General features: G+C 50.7%; 1 protein-coding gene and 1 pseudogene across 14 annotated transcripts in view; one reads left to right on the forward strand and one right to left on the reverse strand.

Annotated features, from left to right (window-relative positions):
- Window positions 1-26,073, reverse strand: part of INPP4A (inositol polyphosphate-4-phosphatase type I A) — a 122,921-nt gene that overhangs the window by 48,615 nt on the left and 48,233 nt on the right. For 11 of the 14 annotated variants that reach the window (XM_059659023.1, XM_059659027.1, XM_059659021.1 and 8 more), the window contains exons 2-5: window positions 12,117-12,199; window positions 11,044-11,251; window positions 10,376-10,420; window positions 761-879 (exon numbers count right to left, since the gene is read on the reverse strand). In XM_059659023.1, the coding sequence (XP_059515006.1) occupies window positions 761-879; window positions 10,376-10,420; window positions 11,044-11,149 (270 nt within the window). In that variant the 5' untranslated portion in view covers window positions 11,150-11,251; window positions 12,117-12,199. The remainder of the gene's footprint in view (window positions 1-760; window positions 880-10,375; window positions 10,421-11,043; window positions 11,252-12,116; window positions 12,200-26,073) is intronic. The other 3 variants (XM_059659018.1, XM_059659024.1, XM_059659022.1) reach the window with 3 other exon arrangements.
- On the forward strand, window positions 20,443-25,970 carry LOC132213920 (mitotic spindle assembly checkpoint protein MAD2A-like; annotated as a pseudogene).

Below are 26,073 nucleotides of genomic sequence, written 5' to 3' on the forward strand. Positions count from 1 at the left end.
GGGGGCAGGGCTGGGGCCTCAATGGCCTCTGCATCACCCGCAGTGCCCAGCACTGTGCTGCGTGTACAGACAGTGCTCAACAAAGGCTTAGAAACAGGATTGCTGACTTGAACTTGGAAATAAGTTTACAAGAGAATGAAAAGGTCTATCTTCCAAGATGTAAAGCTAGGGACGAGGAGGAAGTGCAGTGGAGCCTGCTGGAGATTGCCAGGGCGGACAATTCACACAGGAGCTCACATCGCCAGCAGAAGCCTGTGGAATCCCACAGCAACGCCTACTCTTAGTTTCACAACTTACACAATGTGCTCAATTATCTAAACGGCTTCTGTAAAATTCCCGAGGTGAGTGCATAACATTTAGTTTAATGAAAAAGTAAGTATATAACACACAACTCAAAAGGATATAAAGATAAAAACCAATTAACACAGGGCTATGTCCACTAGGAGGGTTGGTTAAGAGTTACTCTCCAACTGGAAGTGACAAGGAAGAATTGGATCTTCCTCTTAAAAGGCAGCCAACTTTATAGCATCACTGTTCAAAAATACCCAGCCAGTAACTGACCAATGATTGTAAAGGACATGGCAAAAACAGTGCCCTCCAGAACTGTGATGAAAAATATCACTTACTAAAAACACATGGACAACAGCAAGAATTCACATAGAAATGATCCCGGCTACATGGGCTCAGGTGGCCGAGCAGCCTCCCCCAGGGTGAGAGCGCGGCGAGCCTGTCCCCGAGCCCCGGGCCCAGCAGCACCCACCTCGATGATCTCCGTCTGCGCGTGCTTCGTCCAGAATGCCTGCGGCGGGGTGGTCACACTCACTGCTACAAAACTATTTGGTTTCCGATCTAGCGATGGCGTATGCAGCTCACTACAAGCTATGGAATCAAGATGGGAGAAAAGAAGCCTTTAAAATCAGGCTCTAGTTAGTTGTGTTCCACACACACTCAAAGAGCAAAGACAATAAATGACACTCAAAAGGATGAGGCAATTACATGGTCTGTTGTCACAGGGAGCTGATTTTTTAATTGGAAACAATCTCTACTCACCGCCCCCCCCCCCCCCCCCCGCCACCTCCCCGGACGCCGTGGCAGCAGTGCCCTAGCTGCAGGGAAGGTGAGCCCAAAGGGCTTTCTGCATCCGTGGAATGGAGCACAGAGCCAACAATCTCACATGCACACCTAGTGTAGTGAGCATTTTGGGACAGATGATAAGACTCAGAAGTTCAATGGTAGAAGTGACTTACAGGGAAAACGGTCCTATTGCATGGACTCTAACATGTACCTTTGTAAAATACACTGCGAAAGAAAGATGACCCACTGCCATGAGACCAGCAAATGCTACCGACCATAAGACACTTTGTCATTACAGAAAAACATGAAGAAACATGCTCCATGGAACTGATTAAATGTACGGCAAATCAAAGTTCTGCACCGGAAGCAGCAGCTTTTCTGGCAGAGCAATAACCACCCCCGAGTGCTTGGCTTTTGCTTGCTTTCAGAGTTCTCAAACAACTGACTTCGACCCTTTTTGTCAGTGTTCTCATTGCCTTTTATGGAGGAAAAAAATTTTGGAGGGCCTCACACTGTTGTTCCTGCTCCCATCTTTCTCATTTGATTTTTAGAATGCTCTCTAGTGATTTAAAATTTAGAAATTAACTTTTACTTCTGGAAATTAACTTTGGTTCTCTGATTATCCCTTGTAATATCGTCTCATATATCTTGAATCTTCATTATTTATTGGATACTAGAGGCCCGGTGCACGAGATTCGTTCACTGGAGGGGGGGGTCCCTCAGTCCAGCCTGTGCCCTCTTGCGGTCTGGGACGCCTTGGGGGTGACCACTTGCTGGCTTAGGCCTGCTCCCCGGGGGGATTGGGCCTAAGCTGGCAGTCAGACATCCCTCTGGCAATGTCCACTTGCCAGTGGGGAGCAGACCTAAGCTGCAGTCAGACATCCTTAGCACTGCTGAGGAGGCAGGAGAGGCTCCCACCACCACTGCTGTACTGGCAGCCATCAGCCTGGCTTGTGGCTGAGCAGAGCTCTTCCATGTGGGAGCTCACTGACCATCAGAGGGCAGCTCCTGCATTGAGCGTCTGCCCCCTGGTGGTCAGTGTGTGTCATAGTGACCAGTCATTCCCAGTCTTTCTGCTGTTAGGGTCAGTTTGCATATTACCCTGTTACTATACAGGATTGAGGCCTGGTGCACGGGAGGGGGCTGGCTGGTTTGCTCTGAAGGGTGTCCACGATCAGGGTGGGGGTCCGCTTGGGTGCCTGGCCAGCCTGGATGAGGGGCTGATGGCTGTTTGCAGCTGGTCACACCCCCTTCATGGTGGGGGTCCCCACTGGTGTGCCTGGCCAGCCTGGATGACGGGCTGATGGCTGTTTGCAGCTGGTCACACTCCCTTCAGGGTGGGGGTCCCCACTGGGGTGCCTGGCCAGTCTGGGTGAGGGGGTGAGGGCCGTTTTCAGGCTGGCGGGTGACTGAAGCTCCCAGCCTCTCCTTTTTTCTTTTTTTTTATATTCTGGGATTTATTTACCTTCTATAGCTGTCACTGGAGCTGAGAGCCGGCTCCAGCTCTGAGGCCGTGGCTGGCTGAAAGCAGGTATCTGAGTTTGTTTAGCTTCTATAATTGAAACTCTGTTACCATCACTGGCGCTCTAAGCTCTGAGCCCGCTGCCGGCTGAAAGCAGGTTTCTGGAGTTTGTTTAGCTTCTATAATTGCAACATTGTTGCATCCGGAGCTCAGAGCTGGGCTGAGGCAGGCGGGGAACCTTGGCTTCCTCCATCACTGGAGCAAGCAAGCCTCCTGCTCGCTTCAGCTGCGTGGCTGCCGGCTGCCATGTTTGTTGGCAGTTAATTTGCATATCCTGCTGATTAGCCAATGGAAAGGGTAGTGAAGTTACAGTTAATTACCATGTTTCTCTATTATTAGATAGGATAATAAAAGCCTAATATGTAAATTGTCCCTCAGGAGTTCGACTGGGAGTTTGACCACTCGCTATGACGTGCACTGACCACTATGGGGCAGCACAGAACATGGACATCAGCGATGCAGCACTGGCAGTGGGCAGCAGTAGAGGCACTGCCAGCCTCAATGGGCCCCGACAAGAGCAGGACTGTGGCGGGATGGTGGAGCAGGTGAGCGGGCAGCACCAGGCCAAGGCAGGGTGCCAGGCGGGGCCGCGGGGCCGCGGGCGTGAGCTGGGGCTGTGAGCCTGGGGGCACGAGCTGGGACCTGATCCCTGAAGGCTACCCCGAGGCACCCCACCCATGCACGAATTCATACACCAGGCCTCCAGTATCCTATATGATAAAGAGCCAATATGCAAATAGTCATCACACCCTCACACCCTGGCTGGGAGACCTGAGGCTGTGCCAGGGAATCTGAGGCTGTGCCCCCTGACCCAGGGCCGGGGGATCTGAGGCTGCCCTCCTGCCCGGCGGGGCTTGACGGGGGACCTGAGGTTGTGCCCTCCACCCTGCAGGGATTGACGGGGGTGTAGCTGGCCGGGTCTGGGTGCAGGTGGGTGGGGACTTGACTCTGGGTTCCGTGGTGTGCCCCAGACTCTGACAGGAGGGAGATTTTCATATACATTTTACTAATTTTCTTTCATCTCTGACACTTCTATTATAGACAAAAGGCAAATAGCAATATTAAAATATTTCCTCTATTAATTCCCTTTTAATGTGCACAAATTTTGTGCACTGGGCCTCTAGTAGGATAATAAAATACAAAGAGCTTGGCTTTTGAGTTCTGATAGTCATATGTACCATGTGACCATCAGCAAAGCAAGGTAGAACTTTTCCCTCAGGCTAGAAAGTTCCCCTTACTTCCAGCCTCTGTGTGCATCACAGCGACCGGTTGTTATGCAGTCACTACCTCACTTCCATCACTGCTGTCTATTCTTGAATTGCACATAAGTGGAATGTTTTAAGATTCATCTATATTGTTCTATATATATATATATCCCATTGTATAAATGCACCAAGTGTTCTTATCCATGTTGTTAGTAGACATTTGGGTTGCTTCACTTTGAGCCACTATAGATAAAGGTGCTATAAACATTCCTGTTCAAGTCTTTCTGTGAACTGAGGTTTTCCTTTCTCTTGACAAGCACCTAACGGTGGCATTTCGAGGTTACATCAGAGGACAGGTCTCACTTCACAGCTAACAGTTCTCTAAAGTGGCTGCACCATTTTACAGCCATCACAACGTGCAGGAATGCCAATCACCGCTGACATTTGGTGAGCTTAGTGCTTATTTCTGTTGTTCTAATAGATGTTTTAATTTGCACTTCTGTGATGTGAAGCATCTTTTCACCATATGCTTACTGCCCGTTTTTACAACTTCATCAAGAGTCTAATTAAGACTTCTGCTTATTTTTAAATTGGATTGTTGACTTTTTAATTGCTGGTGTGTAAGCATTCTACTGTACAGCTGCCCTCTGTCCAGTATATGTGCTGTGAATATCTTTTTCCCAATCTGTGGTTTATCAGATATTTTCTTAAACATTTTTAGATTTTATTTTAGATTTTTAATTTTAGGGACTGGTAGGCAGAAAAATGTCCCTCCCCCCAAAAAAGTATCCACGTCCTTGTCCCTGGAACCTGTGAATATATTACATCTCCAGCAAAGGGCTGCAGATGTGACTGGGTCATGGAATCCTCAGATGTGACATGGGAGGTCATTCTGGATCATCTGAGCGGTCTTAATCTGATCACGTGAGCTCTTAAAGCAGAGAGGAAGGTGGAGTCAGAAAGATGTGATCAAGGAGAAAGGTGAGATCCAAGGTATGGAAGGACCCAACCTGGCACTGCTGGCCCTGCAGACGGAAGGGGCCCACAAGCCAAGAAAGGTGAGGGCCTTTCTAAGCCGAGAACCAGCCTCAAATGGCAGCTGGCAAAGAAATGGGAGCACAGTCCTAAAACGGTAAGGAACTAAATTTCGCCAACAATCTGAATGAGCAAGGAAACCTCCCCCCGCTCCCCGAAACCCCCAGAAAGGAACGCAGCCCTACCGACGGGCTGACTTTGGTGCTGTAAGGCCCAGTTGAGACCCAGTTGAGCCCACTGGAGTTTTGACCTAAGGGAACTGTAAAGATAGTAAGCTTGTGTCATTGTAGTGCTAAATTTGTGGTGGTGTGTTACGGCAACAACAGCAAACTGAAGCACAGAGTTAGTGCTTTCGCTTTTTAAGAAATCTCGGACCACCCTGAGGCTGAGTTATTTCATTGGTTTACTTCCAGAACCTTTAAGGCTTTATGTTGTAAGTTCTCTTCTATCTTTCCTACGAGTCTACCTCAGCAGCAATCAGGGATTGGACTGTTCTGCCGCCTCCCTCTCCTTTATGCTGTGCCCTTAAGATAGCCCTGGTCTGGTCCCTCTCGGCTTGCCTTCACCAGGTGTGGTTCACACACATGCAAGGCCAGAATAGCTGGGTTTCCAAATACAACTGATGGCTGAGCAATAACAGGTGGCCAAAGGCGGGAAAACGTATCAGTTTAAGGGCTGATGAGCCAAATGCCACCTTCAGAACACACCTTCCCACAAGTGACATTCCCTCCTGGCCTCACCCCCGACCCAGCCTACCTAAATGTCAGCCAATGTTTAATTCCTAGCTCTGAGTTCCATAGCTCCCACAAGGCTTTCTCTCAGCAGTCCCCGGCCCCCTCTCCTTCTGTTTACTGCTTATATCACTCCTTCAGCCTATTTCCACAGAAACCATTAATCTCTGACATGCATGCCTTGTCTCTCCAACCATATCACCTGTAATCCCAGCTGAGCAAACACTGCTGAGGTAAAGAATAAAGCATATTTCAGGTGCATATCATTTGACTCAGCAATTCCAGATCCAAGAATGTGTCCTGAGAAAATAACCAGCAAAATACATGAAAGATCTATGTGCAAGTACGCACACTGTGGTGGTGTTTATAGCGGCAAAGGGGAGGGAACCTAGGGGTCACCGACAGAGACGGGTCACGGTGAGTATGGCACAGCCGTACGCAGATTCTCTCTGGGCACCCAGTATGAGGAGGCAGTTCCATGTTTATTAGAATGAAAGGTGCCAGTGCTATTTTGCTACATGAGAGAAAAAGCCATGTTAACACTAGGGTGACATTTCTGTAAGTAATTCCACCATCTACAAACCAAAATCATCATAGTGCTGTGTGGGTGCAAAAATACCTGGACGGGCTCACACCAAAATGCCATCTCTGAGTCTCTCTCTCAGGATTTTCTTTTCCTCTAACATTTGCTGTAATAAATGTTTTAAAATAAGTAATTTCCTTTTTGTTAGTCCTCACCCAAGGACATTATTTTCCTACTAGGGGCCCGGTGCACGAAATTCGTGTACTGGGTGTGGGGGCGGGGGGAGTGTCCCTCAGCCCAGCCTGCCCCCTCTCACATACTGGGAGCCCTCAGGCATTGACCCCCATCACCCTCCAATCGCAGGATCGGCCCCTTGCCCAGGCCTGACGCCTCTGACAGAGGTGTCAGGCCTGGGCAGGGGACCCTCATTTCCCCCCATCACTGGTTCTGCCCCCAGCCCAGGCCTGATGCCTCAGCCAGAGGCGTAGACCCCCATCACCCTCCGATCGCCTGATCGGCCCCTTGCCCAGGCCTGATGCCTCAGCCAGAGGCGTAGCCCCCCATCACCCTGTGATCACCTGATCGGCCCCTTGCCCAGGCCTGACGCCTCTGCCAGAGGTGTCAGGCTTGGACAGGAGACCCCCATCTCCCCCCGATCACTGGCTCTGTCCCCTGCCCAAGCCTGATGCCTCTGACCCAGGCTTCAGGCCTGGGCAAGGGGACCATCATATCCCCCAAATCCCCGGCTCAGCCCCCCGCCCAGGCCTGATGCCTCGGCCAGAGGAGTTGACCCTCATCACCCTCCGATCACCAATCACCGGATCGGCCCCTTGACCAGGCCTGAGGCCTCCGGCAGGGGTGTCAGGCCTGGGCAGGGGACCCCCAGCTCCCCGCGGTTGCAGGCTCCGCCCCTGCCCAGGCCTAACGCCTCTGGCTGAGGCGTCCAGCTCGGGCAGCGGGGACCCGCAGCTGCAGCGGCCCCGCGATCGTGGGCTCCGCTTTAGGCCCAGGCAAGGGACCCCTAGCTCCCGGGACTGCCAGCTTCGACCGTGTCCAGCTCCCATTGCTGGCTCCACCCCTACTTCCTGCTATCACTGGCCAGGGCGGCAAAGGCGCCTGATTCTCCGATCATGGCTGGGGGGCAGGGCAAAGGCGGCCCCAGGGCCGCCTTTGCCCTGCCCCCCAGCTCTTAGCTCCCCCCTGGGTTTCCGATCACTGTCAGTGGCAGGGGGCTTCTTCCTGCTTTCCCTTTCGCCTCCCTGCATTGTGCCTACATATGCAAATTAACCGCCATCTTGTTGGCAGTTAATTTGCATATAGCCCTGCTTAGCCAATGAAAAGGGTATCGTCGTACGCCAATTACCATTTTTCTCTTTTATTAGATAGGATTGGTTTTTTAGAGAGAGTGGAAGGGAAGAAAGGAGGAAGGGAAGGAGGGAGGAGGAGGAGGAGGAGAAAGAGGAGGAGGAGGAGAGAGAAAGAGAGAGAGAAAACATCAATGCAAGAGAGACACATTGACTCGCTGCCTCCTGCAGGTGCCCCAACTGGGGCCAGAGATAGAACCTGCAACCCAGGTATGTGCCCCTGACTAGGAATTGAACCCATGATCCTTCAGTCCGCGGGTGAATGCTCTAACCACCGGCCAGGACAGTACTTTTTAATTTTAATATATACGTATTTTTTATTAAGATAAAACATTTGATCAATCATCTGGCTCCTCACCTTTTTTGCTTAATTGTGGTAAAATTCACCCTCACCTTCTAAGGCTGTTTCATCCTCTATGTCTGTATTACTTGACTTGTCACATGCAGAAACAGCCTGATTTCTATGTAGGGGTGAGGGTCTCAACTCAATTCTATCAACCCTTATGCTCTCTGTGCTCCATCAGTCTGGCTCCTTGTTTGGTTAAATCCACATCCTGTGAGCGGTATTCATTATAAGCCAAGTGGGGTTCTTTCACTTCTCTCCTGTGCTGGGCCCTACCTGCCTCCTAGGCCCCAGGTCGCCCTTCTTCTCAATTCACGCCCCTGTCGTGAAGCACACCCTCCACCAACGTCCAGAGAAAGGGTGTGGGGAAGTAAGTTTTTCTGAGACTCTAGCCGAGACAAGTCTCCTCCTACCCTCACATTGGACTGACAGCTGGCTGAGCACAGCATTCTCGGTAGGAAACAGTTTTTCTCCCGCATTGACGGTGCTGCCCACTGCCTTCAGTTCCCGTGTGGCGGAGCATCGCCACACTCGCTTCATCCCTGGTCCGTGGATGTGCCCTCCTGAGTTTCAGAGTCTTCACTGGATTACCCGTGCTGTGAAATTTCACCCGCTGGGCCTCAGGACAGGTGTTTTCAACATTCGGGGCCTGGTAGGCATTTTTAACCCAGACACACCTTCTTCAGTCCTGACAGACCCTGGTGCCACTGCCTGGTCATTCCCTCCCTCACATTCTTTTCTCTTTTCTCTACTAAGTTCCAGACCTCCCGAATCTGCTCTCTATTTTCCATTTCAATTTCTCTCCTGTTTTCTATTTCGCTTTTAGAGTTTTACTTTCTCAGATAATTCCTTGAATATCTTCCATACTTTATTGAATTTTAAAATATTTTCTACCCTATTTTAAATTTCTAAAATTATCCATGTTTTCCAACTGTTCTCTTTCTCTTTAGAGCACCCTGTTTTTATTGGATGTATACACCATCTTCTCTTGAGGCTATAAATTATAATCTAAAATATATAATTTAGTATATAAAATACACATTAACTATATTCATGTAAATACAAAATTTATATAGAACCCACGTGTCCATCAGCAGAATAAACTATGGTTGGTGCACACAATGGAAGCCACTCAGCAAGGTAGGATGCGTTCTGGCCGCAGAACTACACGTCCAGCGCGAGTCCAGAGCATTACCGAAGTGAGCACGGCGCACCCAGAGGCTGGGCACTGCATGGTTCTAGCGTGTGAAACTCTCGCGGCCGCGCTGCAGTGATGGAAACAGGCCGACAGCTGACTGGGAGTGAGGCTGAGGACATGAGAATCCTTTGGGGCGATGGCAAGGCTAGTGGTTACATACATAATATGCTTATCAAAACTCACTGATGCTACACTTAAAATGGGTACATTATACATTAAATTATACCTCAATGTTGACTTAAAACAAAATGAAAGAAGAGTCAAAGATGACCAGACATACGGAAGGCCCGCAACATGAAAGAAAAGATAGAACTTGGAAGAACAGAGAACTTGCAGAAAGTAGAAGACAAGGTCAAAGAAAGTACATGTCAAAGAAATGATATGCTGCACAGAGTCTGTTTCTGTTTCTTACTCTCCCTGATGTTTGGGGTGACGCAGGACAAGGGTGGAAGCGTGCTCACACTCTGCTGTGAAACTTGGACTGGCACCGCAGTTTGTAAAGAGCAATAAAGGTCTAGGTTGGTGGGCATCCCGTACACAGCTGTGCTCACTACCCACTGCAGACCAGGCATCTGGCAAGGGCTGGGGACCCTGAACTAGTTTAGGAGCATGAAACCTGAAATGAGGACGTTTTCAGAGTTTAAAATTTGGTGATAATGCACTTATATTTTTATGGGTTTAGCAACTTGTCAAAGCCCTTGTTTTAACCACCATGAGCTTGTCTCTCAAATGGCAACACCTCATATGACTCATGAGGAAACCCATCCAGCAAGGTCAAGGGCAGGCTCAAGGCTGGGCACTTAGTTTACAGCACAGTCTGGATAAGATTCCAGGTCATCTGGTTCACAGCACCTCTTGGACACCTCTGCCAGGCCACCGGCCAATGCTGACCCCCGTCCAGGAGATGCGGGGAGGGGAGAGGACCACCAGAGCACAGTGTCCCCAGAGGAGCATCCCAGCTGACCCCGCCTTGCTCTCCTGCCATACTTCCCGATCCCAGGGCTGGCGTAGTCTCTCTGATGCTCCGAGAGGGAGAGCACACAAGTGTCATCACCTCCGGTCACAGAGTAGGGAATGAGGACTAGGAAGCTAAACTCAACCACACAGGCTTCCTGGCCAGGGGCTGACACCGCTAGCCCTAAACCCCGCTTTCTCACCCCTCCCGGTCTCAGCAGCTCAGGGTGGGCTCACCACTTCCAGCCCTGCAGACATAAACCCCTAGGCCCCCCACCCACAGGAAGTCCACATCAGCCTCCAGGTTCATCTTCTCAGCAACACGTCAGCAGCAGAGACAGCGGCAGCAAGTTCGCTAAGCCTCGGGCCAGCAGTTGTGTTTTTGAGCAACATATATTGTTACCTAAAACAATGAAAGACACCCACCTAAGCTGAACTCTAAAATGGGTTCATCTGGATCTTGTAGATTTCCTGAATAAAAAAGAAATGCCAGACAAAAATCAGCCTTAATCAACTTTTCCCTGCTTTCAGATTTTATACAAAAAACACACAACCCCAACACACTTATCATTTCACAGTGTTTGTAAATTGAACCGTCATGCTGCACACCTTAAATGCATAGTGATGTGTGTCAATTATTTCTCAATAAAACTGGGGGGAGGGGGGACTCCAACATTCTACTTATTTTTAAATCCAAAACTTATGTGAGGTGATTTTCTTCATTTTATAAGCTTTTTGTTTTGAGATTTCTAGAAAGTCTCAGACTCTAAAACCAAACCCCTACCTTTCCAGGTCTGCATACCCACAACAGACAGGCCTTTTACTATGGCCTGGGCACTGGCCAGACAGGCCCCATGGACACTCCCACATCATCTCCTGGCTAGAAACCTGCAGCAGACTGGCTCCCTCGGAGGCAGTGTCAGGGAGAGTGCTGGTTTTTTCCTCCCTATTTTGACTCACCCAGAGGAGGCACCCTCCAGTCTGGGGCAGTCACAGAGGGCTCATATGGCTGTCCACCAGGTGCCCAAGGCGGCATGCGTGGCCCTCCCAGAACTGCCATGTCGGAACCACTGGAGCCGCCCCAAGAGGCTCACCTGCCAGAGAGAGGCCAATCATGTCAGCTGCCACATCAATGGTGGAAGCCCGCTGCAGTGCACGGGCCCTGGCGCCATGGCGAGGGCTGTGCTCTCTTGCTGTCATGATGTCATTGGTGATGATGTGTTTCCTGCTCCTGGGTCAGACCACGCCTGACTCCCTGGGAAGAGCTGTCATCCAGCCCTATCCCCTAAGGTGGCAGCAGTCCTGAGAAATGGGAACGAACAATGGGAAGAAGCACAGATGGTGGCAGAAAGGCACTGTGAGATCACAGAGAGTGCGTGAGCTATGCGAGGGGGCACAGCAAGGCCAGGGTCCCAGCAGGTCGGGCCGGGGGAAGAAGAGTCTGATGGTCTAGGTCTCTTCAGTCACCAGGTTCCCTACGCTCCCCAGCGCACTCACACAACAACACAGCAGGCCCGAGGGACCCATACAGAAATCGTGTTCTCTCTGACAAAGACATGCCACCTTAAACGATGTTTTACAATCGTAAAACATGGCTTTTGAGATTTTACTTGCTTTATCAAGCTTTCCCATTGGCAAGTCTCATAGAATTTCATAAAATTTAAAGCCAATTCGCTACAACCTCTGTTAGGATGCAGGTGCATGAAGGGGTTTGCTACCCTGGTTACAACAGCTCGGTGGGACACGGGACAGACAAAGGCACATGCCCTCCAACCTTGCCCTCTTTCTTCCCAGAGCTACAGAAACTTCATGTGGGCCTCGGTCCTGCCTTTCTTTCCCACAAAACATATATGTGATCCTCTCGAGAGCCGAGTGCTGCGCTGGGGTGTGGCCATCTCTGAGAGCAGCCTCTGCTGGCTGGGTCAGACAGCCTCCACATGGGAAGCAGCAAGAAGTGAGTTTCACATTTTCCCAGCCCCATAGGCGGTCATTCCTGCTGTCTCTAGAAGGAACCACCCTTTAGAAGGTTAGGCAATGAGACTGAGCAGAGGGCTGGTTTAAAACACCCCCCTCCAAGCCTGCGATTTCCAGACGCCCATCTTCTCTCCGTGTGTCTGCACCTCTACCTGAAGGGCCCATGGTCCCGCTCCTGAGGGGGTTCACTCACCCAGCAACTTACTGGACATGTTTGTTCTTGTTTCAGTAGTGACACGTGGCATTTCTTCATAGGAGCATATCCAAATCCATCACCTAAAAATAGAAAGTTGTACACTTAACAAGCTGGTCAACACACAGGGAGTTCTTGTGAAAGAATCTATACTAATAAAAGGGTAATATGCTAATTAGACCGGACATTTTCCAGATGTCCTTCTTGACAAAGCCATGGTGGTGGGGGCCAAGGCAGAAGCAGTTAAGGGCGATCAGACCAGCAGGGGAAGGCAGTTAGGGGGTGATCAGGCTGGCAGGCAGAGGCGGTTAGGAGCCAGTGGTCCCGGATTGTGAAAGGGATGTCCGACTGCCTGTTTAGGCCCAAGATCCCCAGGATCAGGCCTAAACAGGCAGTCAGAGATCTCCTGAGGGGTCCCGGATTGGAGAGGGTGCAGGACGGCCTGAGGGACCTCTCCTCCTGTGCACAAATTTCATGCACCAGGCCTCTAGTACATTATAATTCCAATACCTAGAAATATGGGAATGCCACAAGCTGTTTCATGTTCCTCTCTCCACACACCAATCTAACCTTCTGGCTCAAAAACAAAGGTTTTGCTCAAAGCCCAAACGAATGAGAACTAGACAGTACACACTCTGTTCCACTCCAGGGGTGACCCAGGGGAATTTGGGGTGGCCCCAAAGAGCCACGTGAGCAGCTGGGGTGGATCAGGGAAAATGAGGAGGTGAGGATCTGAGTCCAAGTCCTCCCTCCCATAGGTCTCAGGTCCGAAGAGAGCTGCTGGGCCCCTCCGAGTCTCTGCATTTTGTGTGTGTGTGTGTGTGTGTGTGTGTGTGTGTGTGTGTGTTCTATTTTTTTTTTATTTATTGCTTAAAGTATTACAAAGGGTATTACATATGTGTCCATTCCCCCCCCCCTGCCCTAGACAGTCCCCTAGCCTCCCCTATCCCCCAGTGTCTTATGTCCATTGGTTATGCTTATCTGCATGCATACAAGTCCTTTAGTTGATCTCTTACCCCCCTACCTCCTGCCCCCCAACCCTCCCCGGCCTTCCCGCTGCAGTTTGACAATCTGTTTGAGGCAGCTCTGCCTCTGTATCTATTATTGTTCAAAAGTTTATAATGGTCTCTATTATCCATGAATGAGTGAGATCATGTGGTATTTTTCCTTCATTGACTGGCTTATTTCACTTAGCATAATGCTCTCCAGTTCCATCCATGACGTTGCAAATGGTAAGAGTTCCTTCCTTTTTAGAGCAGCATAGTATTCCATCGTGTAGATGTACCACAGTTTTCTAATCCATTCATCTACTGACGGGCACTTAGGCTGTTTCCAGATCTTAGCTATGGTGAATTGTGCTGCTATGAACATAGGGGTGCATATATCCTTTCTGATTGGTGTTTCTGGTTTCTTGGGATATATTCCTAGAAGTGGGGTCACAGGGTCAAATGGGAGTTCCATTTTCAGTTTTTTAAGGAAACTCCATACTGTCTTCCATAGTGGCTGAACCAGTCTGCATTCCCACCAGCAGTGCACAAGTGTTCCTTTTTCTCCACATCCTCTCCAGCACTTGTCGTTTGTTGATTTGTTGATGATAGCCAGTCTGACAGGTGTGAGATGGTACCTCATTGTTGTTTTGATGAGTCTCTGCATTTTGCTGTCTAAGATGAAGCTAGTTGTACCCATCTCACAGGGTGCAGTGAGAACCAGACCTTCCACAACGGGAGAGGGCTCTGCAAACTCCACTGGGCTCCCCAAACTCTGCTGGCCGCCCACAGTGAAGCAGGCAGGGGCCATTGTGAAATAGGACCACCCCCCCCCCCCGCAACTCTGACTCAGTCCTCGCACTGCTGGGGAGCTGTTGGGCGAACCTGGGGGCCCAGCACATGAGCCATCTGAAAATGCCAGGGCCTGGGGTGCAGACCACTGGAAGGGCAGTGCTCTCGCCCTGGGCAAAAACTCAGTCCCTGGAGGCTGTGCTCCTGCCTCTCCCACTGAGACACCCAGTGACCTTCAGCCGGGCACCTCAGCAGACAAGCATGGCCTGGCTGGGGTCACAATAGAAGTCACCAGGGGAAGATGCATCAGTTTGCTGAAATCGGAAGGCATACAAGTCAAAAATATCCAATAAAAATGGGAAAGTACTTATAGTATTAATATCTGTGAATTTGTAATTTACAAATTAATTTTAAAAACTCACTAAAAATCCAAGTAGCAAAAGGTAAGAATTAATAAAAGAGTAATACATGTGGTAAACATTTTGAACAGGGACCAGACTCATTCATAATAATAAAAGGAATGCTCCCCACACCTACATTCCCTAAATTAGTCTGCCAAAAGCAGTTAGTTCTATTGAGAATATGCTTTGTGGGCGGACCTAGAGGAAATTCCATAGGGCTGTCCTATAGTGCTGATGACATGTTAGAGTACTACAAGCATTTTGGAAAAGAAGCTAACATTATTTATCAAAATTTGTCCACAACAAAATTCTTGCCAATGACCCAGAGATGCTTACTGCAGTATGACTTACAACGACAAACTGAGACCAACCCAAGTGCCCACTGCAGGTGTCAGTGTCAACGTCTGTGAACACTGACATACAGCTGTTCACGTGGTCATAATAAAGCCAACAACCACATGGACCCTTCTTCCACCTCATTAGCCACCAGGAAAAGGTACGTCATGGGCATGAGATAGCGCATACCCACTAGAATAGCTGAAATGAAAAGATGGCAATACCAAGTGTTGGTGAGGATGAGGAGTGATGGTCCTGATATACTGCTGGAGGAGTCAAGGGCATGGCCACTCTGGAAAATGCAGTATCTACTCAAACTGAACACTCATCCACCCCAGAATCTGGGATTGCTAACAGAAATGTATACTTATATTCCCCCCAAAAGAATGTGAAGAACATTTAGAGCAGTAACATTTTTAACAGTCAAAAACCAGAAACCACCCAAATGCCCACCAACAGCAGATGAACACAACACAGGTGACTCCTACAAACGGTATCAAGGGGAGAGCCAGGCACACAGAACACATCTAGGCAACTGTGTTTCTATGAGGTTTGGGCACAGCCCAATGAGCCCTTGGTGTTAGAGTCCAGATGGTGGTATTTCTGAGGGGTGAGTACTGATGGTGGGAGGAGGGGAGGGGTCCTACCTCAATAAAAAGTTTAATTTTTTCAGTGGCTGCAATGGAGACAACACAGTATGAAAGATGATTACGTCAGTTCTGCATCATGTGGGTTTTCCACACACTATTCCACCTGTGTTCTGGTTATAGCCCTTCCTTAAAAAAATGTAACACAAAGGCAAAGAGCCAGCAGGAGGCCACAGCAAGACAGTGGCCATGTCTGAGGACATGATGGGGGGCGGGGGAGAAGAGGGGAAATGGCTTCCTTTCTTGGCTATCACCCCCTTGCATCACTGAAATCTGCACCCCCTGTTGGTGGAGGCAGAGGTGGCACCTGGAGATGAATCAGCCAGGAAGGAGCTCTTCTCTCTTGAACCTCCCACCCCGGTCCCCCTGCTTATTCATGAAGATACAGCCACCTTCCCTTCACTTGGGACAGCAGAGACTTGCCACCTACCACAGGGCTGCATCTCACCTTGACATCTCAACCGCCCAAGGGAGGCTCCCATCCCCCTTCCCCTGCAGGGTTCCTGCCCACTCCACCCACCTGCCTTTCCCCTAGGCCAGTGGTTCTCAACCTTCCTAATGCCGCGACCCTTTAATACAGTTCCTCATGTTGTGGTGACCCTCAATTTCATTGTTACAAATTGAACATAATTAAAGCATAGTGATTCATCACAAAAACAATATGTAATTATATATGTGTTTTCCGATGGTCTTAGGCGAACCCTATGAAAGGGTCGTTTGACCCCCAAAGGGGTCGCGACCCACAGGTTGAGAACCGCTGCCCTAGGAGGGAGTTTAGTATTATAGGCATTATGAGATTCTAGGGGTAGACATGCTTCAAGGAGAACATCTACAGACTAATTTTACAAACTTGATAGAGTTCACAGATCATAGAAGCTTTCAGGTCAAAAAGACATCAGAAGGTACTTGGTGGTTACTTGGGGGCATTTAATTAGAATCTGCAATTTAAGTCATCAAGACCCAGAACAAAACGCTAATTTGCACAGCCAAACTCAATTCCCGTATTAGTCTCATTAATTTAAGGTGATTCACCAAGGATTCCCATATTCCCATGGTCCCTGTTTTCTTCCTCATTTGAAGATTGAAGCTCATTAGAAGCAAAACTACTCTAAAAATAAAGAGGACAGAAGGGGAGGGAGCGGTAGGGAGGCGAGAAGGCAGCAGGAGCACTCAGGATACTCACTGCCTCCTCTTCCTCACTCGGAGAGCCACGTGGTCCTGGCCATCGAACCAGCTATATGGGCGTAGAGGGATGAGGGCAGGGGGGCACACGAGGCAGGGGGGCAAGCGAGGCAGAGAGGCAGCGAGGGAGGCCAGGACTCACACAGCTTCATGGGACCAGCGAGGATGGCACCACTGTCAGAAGCTTCTCCAGGGGCCAGTCTTGCCCGCCTCCAGAGACCAGGCAACTTGTCTCGGGCAAGGAAGGCTGGCCCCTCCACTCAGTCACCCTGGGGAGGACTAATCATGGAGCCCCGCTGTTTACAACTAACTAACTTACTTACTTACTTACTTACTTATTTACTTACTTACTTACTTTATTTATTTATTTATTTATTTATTTATTTATTTGGTTAATCTTCACCCGAGGATACTTTTTTCCATTGATTTTTAGAGAGAGTGGAAAGGAGGGAGGTAGGGAGGGAGGAAGAGAGAGAGACATCAATGTGAGACACATTGATTGGTTGCCTCCTGCATGAGCCCCAAACAGGGCTGGGGATCAAACCTGCAACCCAGGTATGTGCCCTTGACTGGGAATCGAACCCGAGACTCTTCAGTGTGAGGGCGGATGCTCTAACCATGAGCCACACCGGCCAGGGCCAGAGCCCTACTTTTATTCATCTTAAACACTGGGGTTCTTCTGAAAATAATCTTGAAAAGGAGCTGCACAGGTGAGGTCACAGAAATCCAGACACTTTCTCAGGGTCACGTAGAGGTACAGGGTGAACTGAGAAACAACCCAAAGCCAAAGGCCAAGTACAGCTGGTGCTGTTCTCTCTGCCCTTCGTAGCCCAGCATCCCTCTCGCTGTCGCTGGGAGCCAGGGGCTAAGAGCAAGCCTTCCTGGGCCTCGCTCTCCTAACTCAGGCAACAGTGAGAGAAAGTCAGAGAGAAAGGCTGAGTGAGTCAGCACGTGAGTCAGCAGCCCTGAGGAAGAGGCCACCTCCGGAGTCAGAAGAGGAAGAGTTTTCGCTCAAAACCCCTAAATCCAGGACAGCCACAAGCGCCGAGTGATGAGGCATCCCATGGCTCACTGGCACCCAAACCTGGGAGAGGGCTGCTGCCCCCCCCCCGCCCCGCCCCGCCGGCAGCACGCATGCCCTGTACGCAGCCAGCACCCATAGCCTGTCCTTCCAGAGGTGCCCTGACACGGCTGCAGTCTGTCCCTCCATGATGACCCGCTGGGACCTGTGTCTTATGAATAACAGACTTAACTCCTTGCTTCTCCCACACCCTCCTCGTGCAAAGACCAGGTTTTAGACAAACACCTGCTGGTAAACAAACCTTAAACACCTGTGGCGACTGTTGCTCACCAGAGTCTGGCTTTTTCCTGCCTCCAAGATACCCAACAGACAACTCCTGGCCCCTTCCCTCCAGTGCTGGAGAAAGCCTGCAGGGAGCCCGCTCCCTCCCTCCCGCCTCCTGCTCCCATGCCGCACTGGCTGAGGGTGAGGCGAGGCTCACTGTGAGCACAGCTCCACTCAGGAAACACCGCCTAATGCAGGAGTACACTGCAAACATCGGCCCAGGCTGCTAAGAATTAAATGAGGGAAACTAATGGGCCTTAGGAAGTCAAGCCCAGGAAAACAGAAAATGTGCAGTCGCCATAGCTGGTTTGGCTCGGGACAGAGGTCGGCCTGAGGACTGAAGGGTCCCGGGTTCGATACCAGTCAAGGGCACATGCTGGGGTTGCAGGCTCAATCCCCAGTAGGGGGCGTGCAGGAGGCAGCCAATCAATAATTCTCTCTCATTGATGTTTCTATCTCCCTCTCCCTTCCTCTCTGAAATCAATAAAAATATATTTTTTAAAAATGTGCTATATTGATGCACATTCTCACTGGCAGGTCAAACTGCTGGGACAGCTTCTCACTCCCCAAGCCCTGCTCTCTGTCCTATTCACTGAACAGGCAGCAGTGGCAGGAAGCTCGCCACCCAATCTATTAACTAACTGGCCTCACTTGTTTCATGAATATGGCAGCTGATAAAATATAATGCCTAACCCAGACTCAAATGCACATCTGGGACTCCAAGGGGAGGAGTCAGCACCTGGAGTGGGCCATGGGCGTCCCTCTAAAAAACCAGGCAGGCCAAGTGCCCCTGGGTAGGACATGCCCAGATTGTTCAAGTTTCCCCCCTCCCCACCCCCCCTTCCAGACCCTTGGTTTCCCATCAGTCACTGGTAACTCCCACCCCTCCACTTGCTCTAGCCACGAAACAAAACAGGGCTGGCTGCTGGCCTCCTCCTCTCACACCCCACACCCAAGCCATTCTGTTGGCTCTACCTTCCCAGAGATCTGGACGTCAACCCGCCTCAGCACCCAGCCCTGCCACCCTGGCTCCTGACCCGTCCCTCCGCAGCCCAGGAGCCTGGCTCCACGCAGCCCTGTCTCCACCCTGGCCTCCATGCTGCTCAGAGCTCCCCAGCTGCAACCCTCAGCAAGGCCAACGGAAGGCAGCTCCCTTACCCTGTATGTCCTTCCTCTGTATGTCCAGTCTTCAGGACAGTGGGTCAAAACTGCAGCTGGGCCCTTAGTGGTTCACCTAAGAACCATGAGCCTTTCAGGGATTTTGTACAAAAACCAGTTTGAAAATAAGTCACCCTAAAAAGTGTTTAAAGGTGTTCCTGCTGAGCAACACGGGGGCAGACCCGGGTCTGGGTGCTGGCATCTGGGGAACCAGAGACGTGTTAATGGGCAGCAAGGACGCGGTCCAGGAGGTGCCAGCAGCGGCGGCGGTGGTGGCTGTCCCTGGGCTGCCTTGGCCACTTCTAAAGCACCCACACTTTCTCATGCTGTTTCATCTCCACAGCTGGCCATCTCCTCAACAAACAGGGAAGGCCTCTCCTGGGCCAGGCCTGAGGGATGCAAAGATGAACAGTGGGGCTTGGGCAGGAAATGCATCACGAGAAACACAAAAAGAAGAGATGGACACACTGAGGCGCACACTGGTGCTGCTCAAGCCTCTTCTGGAACCTTCCCTGTGAGAAGGGCTGGTCGGCAGCTGTCCACTGGCCCGCCAGGGGCACCCAGGGGCTAGCACCAGGGACTCTGAAGGCTGGGGAGAATCAACCCAGTGTCCCATGTATTACTCCTCCCACTCCCCTGCACCAGGCTTCATCTGTCACTCGATCACCACACCAGTTCCCAGAACACACACACCAAGATAATGGCGTTACTGCCCGGGGCACTGCAATCCCTGTGAGAGCGCCTGTTCGGTGCTGGAGACAACGCACGCCAGTGCCCATGCCACCCTGCCCTCTCCGGGACACGTCCATAGCTCCTGTCTTGCTCCACTGGCCTTCGGCCACTCGGGGCCCCCATACAATGAACTGAAGTTTGCCTGGATGTTGGCCAGGAAGGCCTCTCAGTAGTGCCTCAGAAATGTCCTCATGGGCGTGTAAAAGGCCTGAGGAAGCCATCCAATACTTATCAATGAAGACATGTTGCCCAGGGGGCCCGAGAGCCTGAGACAGGACAACAGCACCCCGTGACCTGTGAGTGGGTTATTGCCGGGTGGGTTCTGCAAAGAAAGGCCTCACCAGCATGGAGGAAGGTGCTGCAGGCCCAGACGCCCCGCCCAGGGCACTCAGTCAAAGCCTAGGTTGGGAGCTGCAGCTAGATGAGAACTGACTCCCGAGCCTGCTCCTTCTCTTCCCCTTTGTCCATCCAAACCTAGGGCTGTAAGGCCTGGCCTGGCGCCTGCTTCTACCTCCCCCACTCAGAGTTGGCCATGTGGAAGCTGACAGCATCAGGGCAGGTGCCACCCCCACTCGGCTTCTCTCCTCCCTCCCCATTGGGAGGGGTCTGTTCTTTCAGTCAAGGGGCTGCTCAGGGCTCCTCGGGATCGCAGTGCCCAGAGGGGGTGCCCTCTGGGGCCAGGGCCCTCACCCAAGCTATGGCAACTCCTCTGCCATGTCCTGATGCGGGGATGAGGCTGTCACAGCGATGGCAAGTCTGGCACCCCTGCCAGCCTGGGCTGGCTGGACACCTGGGCTGCAGGTGGAGGACCCAATCCCAATGAGTTTCAGCAGGAAGGTAGGTTTGCCATAAAGGCCTGGCTTACTTACAGAACTTGAGCAGGAATATGGCTGACAGACCAATGTCAGTGGCACAGACAACTCCCCTGCTCACCACATCATTCTCCCCATCCCTGCAAATGACCTTGTGTACATGGTGTACAGAGGAAGCCGACAGCCCCCAACTTTAAACTCTCCAGCTCTAACCAAATGCATGGATTCTCCCTGAGTCTTCAATCCAGCTCTTCCCAGGAAAGGCAATCCATGTCCTACTCAGGCCACGTGCCCCCTGGCTGGAGGGCGGGGGCCACAGGCACAGGGATGCTCCCATTTGATGGAGTGTGGTTGGGGAGAGTTCCCACAAAGTGGGCAGGGGAGGCTGAAAATAATCATCTCACTCACCACAAGTTTTAGTAGTCAAATGGAAACCCTATAGCAAGTGTTTCTCTAACTTTATGAGGAAAGTTGAAGATCTCCCAGTGTTAACTAAATGTTTTTTATATTGTTTACAATAGACAACAAATACAAAATTAGGTATAAACTCTTTTTTCTTGGAGCTCTTAAACTACTATAAAATAAGAGATTAGTAACAGCAACAAACAAAACCCCACCACCAGTGGACTCACATTTACGTAACGTGAAAGATGGGGTGCTGTACAGAAGCATCACACAAACACAGCCCGAGGGCTCCAGAAGGCATGCCTGCCACACCCTCCATGCCACCCCACCTGGCCTGAACCACCAATGCCCACAATGGCCACTTTGGATGGCCAAACAGCTACCTGGTCAAAAGAGCAGCAGCCAGCAGCCACTGCTCCCCAGAAAAATGAGGGCAGAGGACCAGGGACGCAGCGACACCCCTGAATTACAAGCAGGGGTCTAAGGACCCTGGGCATGGAGCCTCCACAAGTCGTTTTGCTCTTCTGCATTGAAATCAAGGAAAGTATAGAGAAAAAGCGCAGAAGATGGCTTGCTGTGTGAAAACACAAGACTGGAAAGCCCGCTTCCTGGAGTCCCCATGATGGGGCACCCCTATGTACACGTGAACCCCATTAGCAAGGTTTCTCTGCTCTTTTTGTATGAGTAATGTGGGTTTTTGGTCATTTCCTTCTCTTTACTGTTCCCAACAGGTTTTATTCATTCACTTAGAATATCTTGGTTTATTAAGTGTGTAAAGTTTCATGTGCTTTGGGAAAGAGTCACCAAGCTACCCCGGTTTCCACTGGCAACACACACTCCACAATCCTATATAATCCTATATATTAAAAGGCTAATATGCAAATGGCCAAATGGCAGAATGATCAGTCACTATGACGCACACTGACCACAGACGTTCAATACAGGAGCTGTCCCCTGGTGGTCAATGCGCTCCCACAGGGGGAGCGCTGCTCAGCCAAAAGCCAGGCTCACGGCTGGCAAGCACAGAGGCAGTGGCAAGAGCCTCTCCAGCCACCGTGGCAGCGCTAAGGAACCCTTGGGGGGACGTCCAACTGCCCGCAGAGCGGGCCTAAGCTGGTAGTTAGACATCCCCCAAGGGATCCTGGACTGTGAGAGGGTTCAGGCCAGGCTGCAGGACCATCACCACAGTGCATAAATGTCATGCACCCGGCCTCTAGTAAAAGCATAATATGCTAAGTGTCCAACCAAGCAGTCGACTGTTTGGTTGACCGCTCGACCAGCTGCTATGATGCGCACTGACCACCAGGGGGCTGACACGCTGACTGGTAGGTTAGCTTGCTTCTGGGGTCCAGCCAATCAGGATTGGGCGAGAGGGCCAGACATGCCCTGGGGCCCTCCCACAGTCCCTCCCAGCCAGCTAACCTCCCGCGGTCCCTCCCTGGCCAGCTGGCCCCAATCGGCCCCAATCAGGACTGGGCGAGACAGCCCCAATTGGCCCCAATTGCCAGCCAGGCCAAGGGACCCCACTCATGCACGAAGTCGTGCACCGGGCCTCTAGTTCAAGAATAAAACATGCAGCCCTGGCCAGGTGGCTCAGTTGGTTAGGTGTCGTCCCATTCACTAAAAGGTTGTGGGTTCGATTCCCAGCCAGGGCACACATCTAGTTTTCAGGTTTGATTCCCGGTCATAGGAGCATATGGGAGGCAACCAATCAATGTTTCTCTCTCACATCAAAGATTCTCTCTCTCCTTCTCACTCTCTTCCTGTCCAAAATCAATAAAAACATATCCTTGGGTGAGGATTAAAAAAAAAAAAAGAATAAAACACGCAGCCTCCCTCTCCTCACAAACACTACCATGTCCTCTTTCAGACTTGTGGAGGGAAAGTGAGCAGCTCACAGGGCAGGGGCTGGACACAGACAGGGCAGGCCCACACAGGGAAACCAGGCCCTGACCATGGCTGGCCCACTCGGGAGACACTATTGTCCCAAAAATGAGCGTGGTCTTTCACAAACCTGAGGGCAAAGTGCGCTCCTGGAAGAGAGGCTGAGCATCCGCACCAGCTCCCAGACCCAGCTCCTAGGGCTCATCCCACGGGGTGGCTTCAGGCTACTTCAAATTCTGGCACAGGTGCGCCTGCACCACACCGTGAGTTTCCCACCCGCAGCACTGGGGCAGCCGGCCGCCATCCTGCTCCTGCTGAGCCGCTCCCTCACCATCCTAACTCCAGCACCAACGACAGGGCAGTGCGTGGGCTGATGAGGCGGTTCACTCCAAACACGTTATTTCCTTCTAGACTGCAGCTGACAGAGCAGGGCTGACAGTAATTGGCATGACTGGGGTTGGACAGGTCTAGTTTATTTTTATAATCAAGGGGAAAGCTTGTTTTCAAATTCAAAGTGTCAAAGTTGGCTTCATGGGAGAGTATAAAATTTTGTGAGTAACAACAAAATCCCATAAAGGGCTATAAATGCAAAGCCACAACCACAGATCGATGAATGCTGGGAAGACGAAGTTATTTCTGGAACACGGCGGTGAGCCAGGAGACCAGGGACAACCTGCCCCAGGCCTCCACGGGGCGGCTCCCAACCAGTCTCATTTTAGCTTCCACACCAAGAAGCCGTAATTGGGGAGAGAAGTCTGTCTCTCCGTACCCTGGAAACAAAGCCATCACACATGCTCCGGCAAGGCGTGCAGCACCTGCACAACTGGAATCCTGTTTTAACCAATCACTGTTGGGGGGGCATATAGAGAAGGCGCTGAAAAGGCCTTCAGTGCCTCAAATGCTCATGTAGAAGTAAAAGCAAGCAGTCTGATTCTGACATGAGACCTTTCCCTGGGAGCCTGGCCACAGCTCTTATTGCAAAGCTGATGGTGACAGGAATGATAAAAACCCAAGAAAAGTAATTTTTAAAAAAGAGCTACCGGCAGTGCCTCCAAGGCCCGTGCACGCTTCCTCAGACAGCGCCCGTGTGGCCCACCAGTGCTGCAGTGAGTGCGCGTCCCAGGCAGGGAGAAGTGCCGCCGCAGGCAGCGTCTCATACTGGGCAGCAACATCTGTGCAGCTCCTCTCCCTGACTGGTGAAGATGAAGACAGCAGGGGAGGGACCAGGGGGCGGAGGACGGACAGCAGCACTGGGACGTTTCAGTCCTCAGCTGGCAAGCCTGGTTGATGGCCTGCAACATGCTGCCTCTGACAGGAGTGTTCATGGAGCCTGCAACCTGGAACCAGAGTTGTTCATTCATTTGTTCAATAGGTGCCTCACCAGGCACTTAGAGAGGACATGCAGATGAGTTTGAAGTGGCCCCTGCCTGAAGGATCCAACAGTACAGCAAGGGAGTGAGACATTCAGACAAGACAACACAAAGACAAAATGTGATGCATGCCCCAGGCCATGGTGGGGGTGAGGAAGAAACCTTAAATCTGGCAGAGATGATCCTGAGGCAGTGTAGATAGATCTGACTTCAAAAGGCATATGCAGAACCATTAACCCCAGGAGCAGGGAAGCCCAGCATTCTAAAGGGACAGAGAGAATGGGCTGAAAGGAACCACTAATTCTGGGGAACCACTAATACCAGACCATGGAGTGCACTTTAGCTAGTAGGCAATGAAGAACTCTCTGGAATCTTAATTATTCAGATAAATCTGAAAAGTCTTGATACTCTCCTGAACTCTCATCTGAGCTTGGGGGAAAAACCTCTTACTTCCTGGTACAAAGCCACTCAGGCCTGGTAAAGCTGGGCCGCGCTGTGGCATGAGGCGGACAGGCCACATCTACATCCAACACACAGGGACATCATTCCCGTCCTGCCAGGGCTCCAGGGGCTCCGAAGGTCGTCAGCACAACTAACCCTAAAGTCAGGCACGCTCACTACCTCTGAAGGAAGTACTATCCAATTCTGCAAATAAAAAACAAAATCCAGGTTACTTTTTTTTTTAAACATATTTTTATTGATTTCAGAGAGGAAGGGAGAGGGAAAGAGAGAGAGAAACATCAATGATGAGAGAGAATCATTGATCAGCTGCGTCCCGCACGCCCCCCAACTGGGGATCGAGCCCACAACCCAGGCATGTGCCCTTGACTGGAATTGAACCCAGGACTCTTCAGTCCGCAGGCTGATGCTCTAGCTCAGCGGCCCGCGGGCCGGATCCAGCCCGTTTGAAATGAATAAAATTTTAAAAAAAAGACCGTACCCTTTTATGTAATGATGTTTACTTTGAATTTATATTAGTTCACACAAACACTCCATCCATGCTTTTGTTACGGCCCTCCGGTCCAGTTTAAGAACCCATTGTGGCCCTCGAGTCAAAAAGTTTGCCCACCCCTGCTCTAGCCACTGAGCCAAACCAGCTAGGGCCCAGGTTACTTTTGAAACCAGTGGCAGGAAGCTGCTGCGGGCCCTGTAGTAGCCGTCTGTGGGGTACGTGCCACATCGGTGGGTCTACACGGAAGTGCCAATATCATGGCCGAGTTCCTCTCATTTGGCATCAACAGCATTTTATATCAGCGTGTCATTTATCCGTCTAAAACCTTTACTCAAGTGCAGAAATACGGACTCACCTTGCTGTAACTACTGATCCTGATTATGTGAGTGTTCAATTCAGAAACATGCGGTAGTCAACTCTAATACTGAAAGTGGGGAGGTGCTCGGAAGATGACAGTTTGATATTGAGTGTGACGAGACGGCCAAAGGTGACAGTGCACCTAGAGACAATCCTCAGAAAGCTAACCAAGGTGGAATCTGCTCGGTGGTCAGACAGATCACAGCTACCGACATTTCTGTCACTACTGGGAGTGTCTTGTTCATCTGAACTACTGATTTATACAAAGCTGTAGTTGTACCTAAAAAGCGGGAAGACTCGGGACCACAGTTCATCACCAACTCAGAGCAAGTCCACCTGCGTTCCTTCACAACTACAATCCACAAAGCAAACAGCACAGCGGCCTACAAAATCCTGTCCATGACTGGAGACAGGACAAGAACCGTGACTGAATTCTCAAATGTGTATTTCCTGAAACCAAGTCAACTGCAGTTCATGTTTTATTCCGTTGACTAATTTTTAGTGGGGAAAGCAACATTGTCATTTACTGAACTGCTCATAATTGTCCCATTTCTCTGGTACCTGTTTAACTTCCCATAGGATTGACATAAATTCTGCA

Source organism: Myotis daubentonii, chromosome 12, assembly GCF_963259705.1.
Source record: "Myotis daubentonii chromosome 12, mMyoDau2.1, whole genome shotgun sequence".
NCBI lineage: Eukaryota > Metazoa > Chordata > Mammalia > Chiroptera > Vespertilionidae > Myotis > Myotis daubentonii.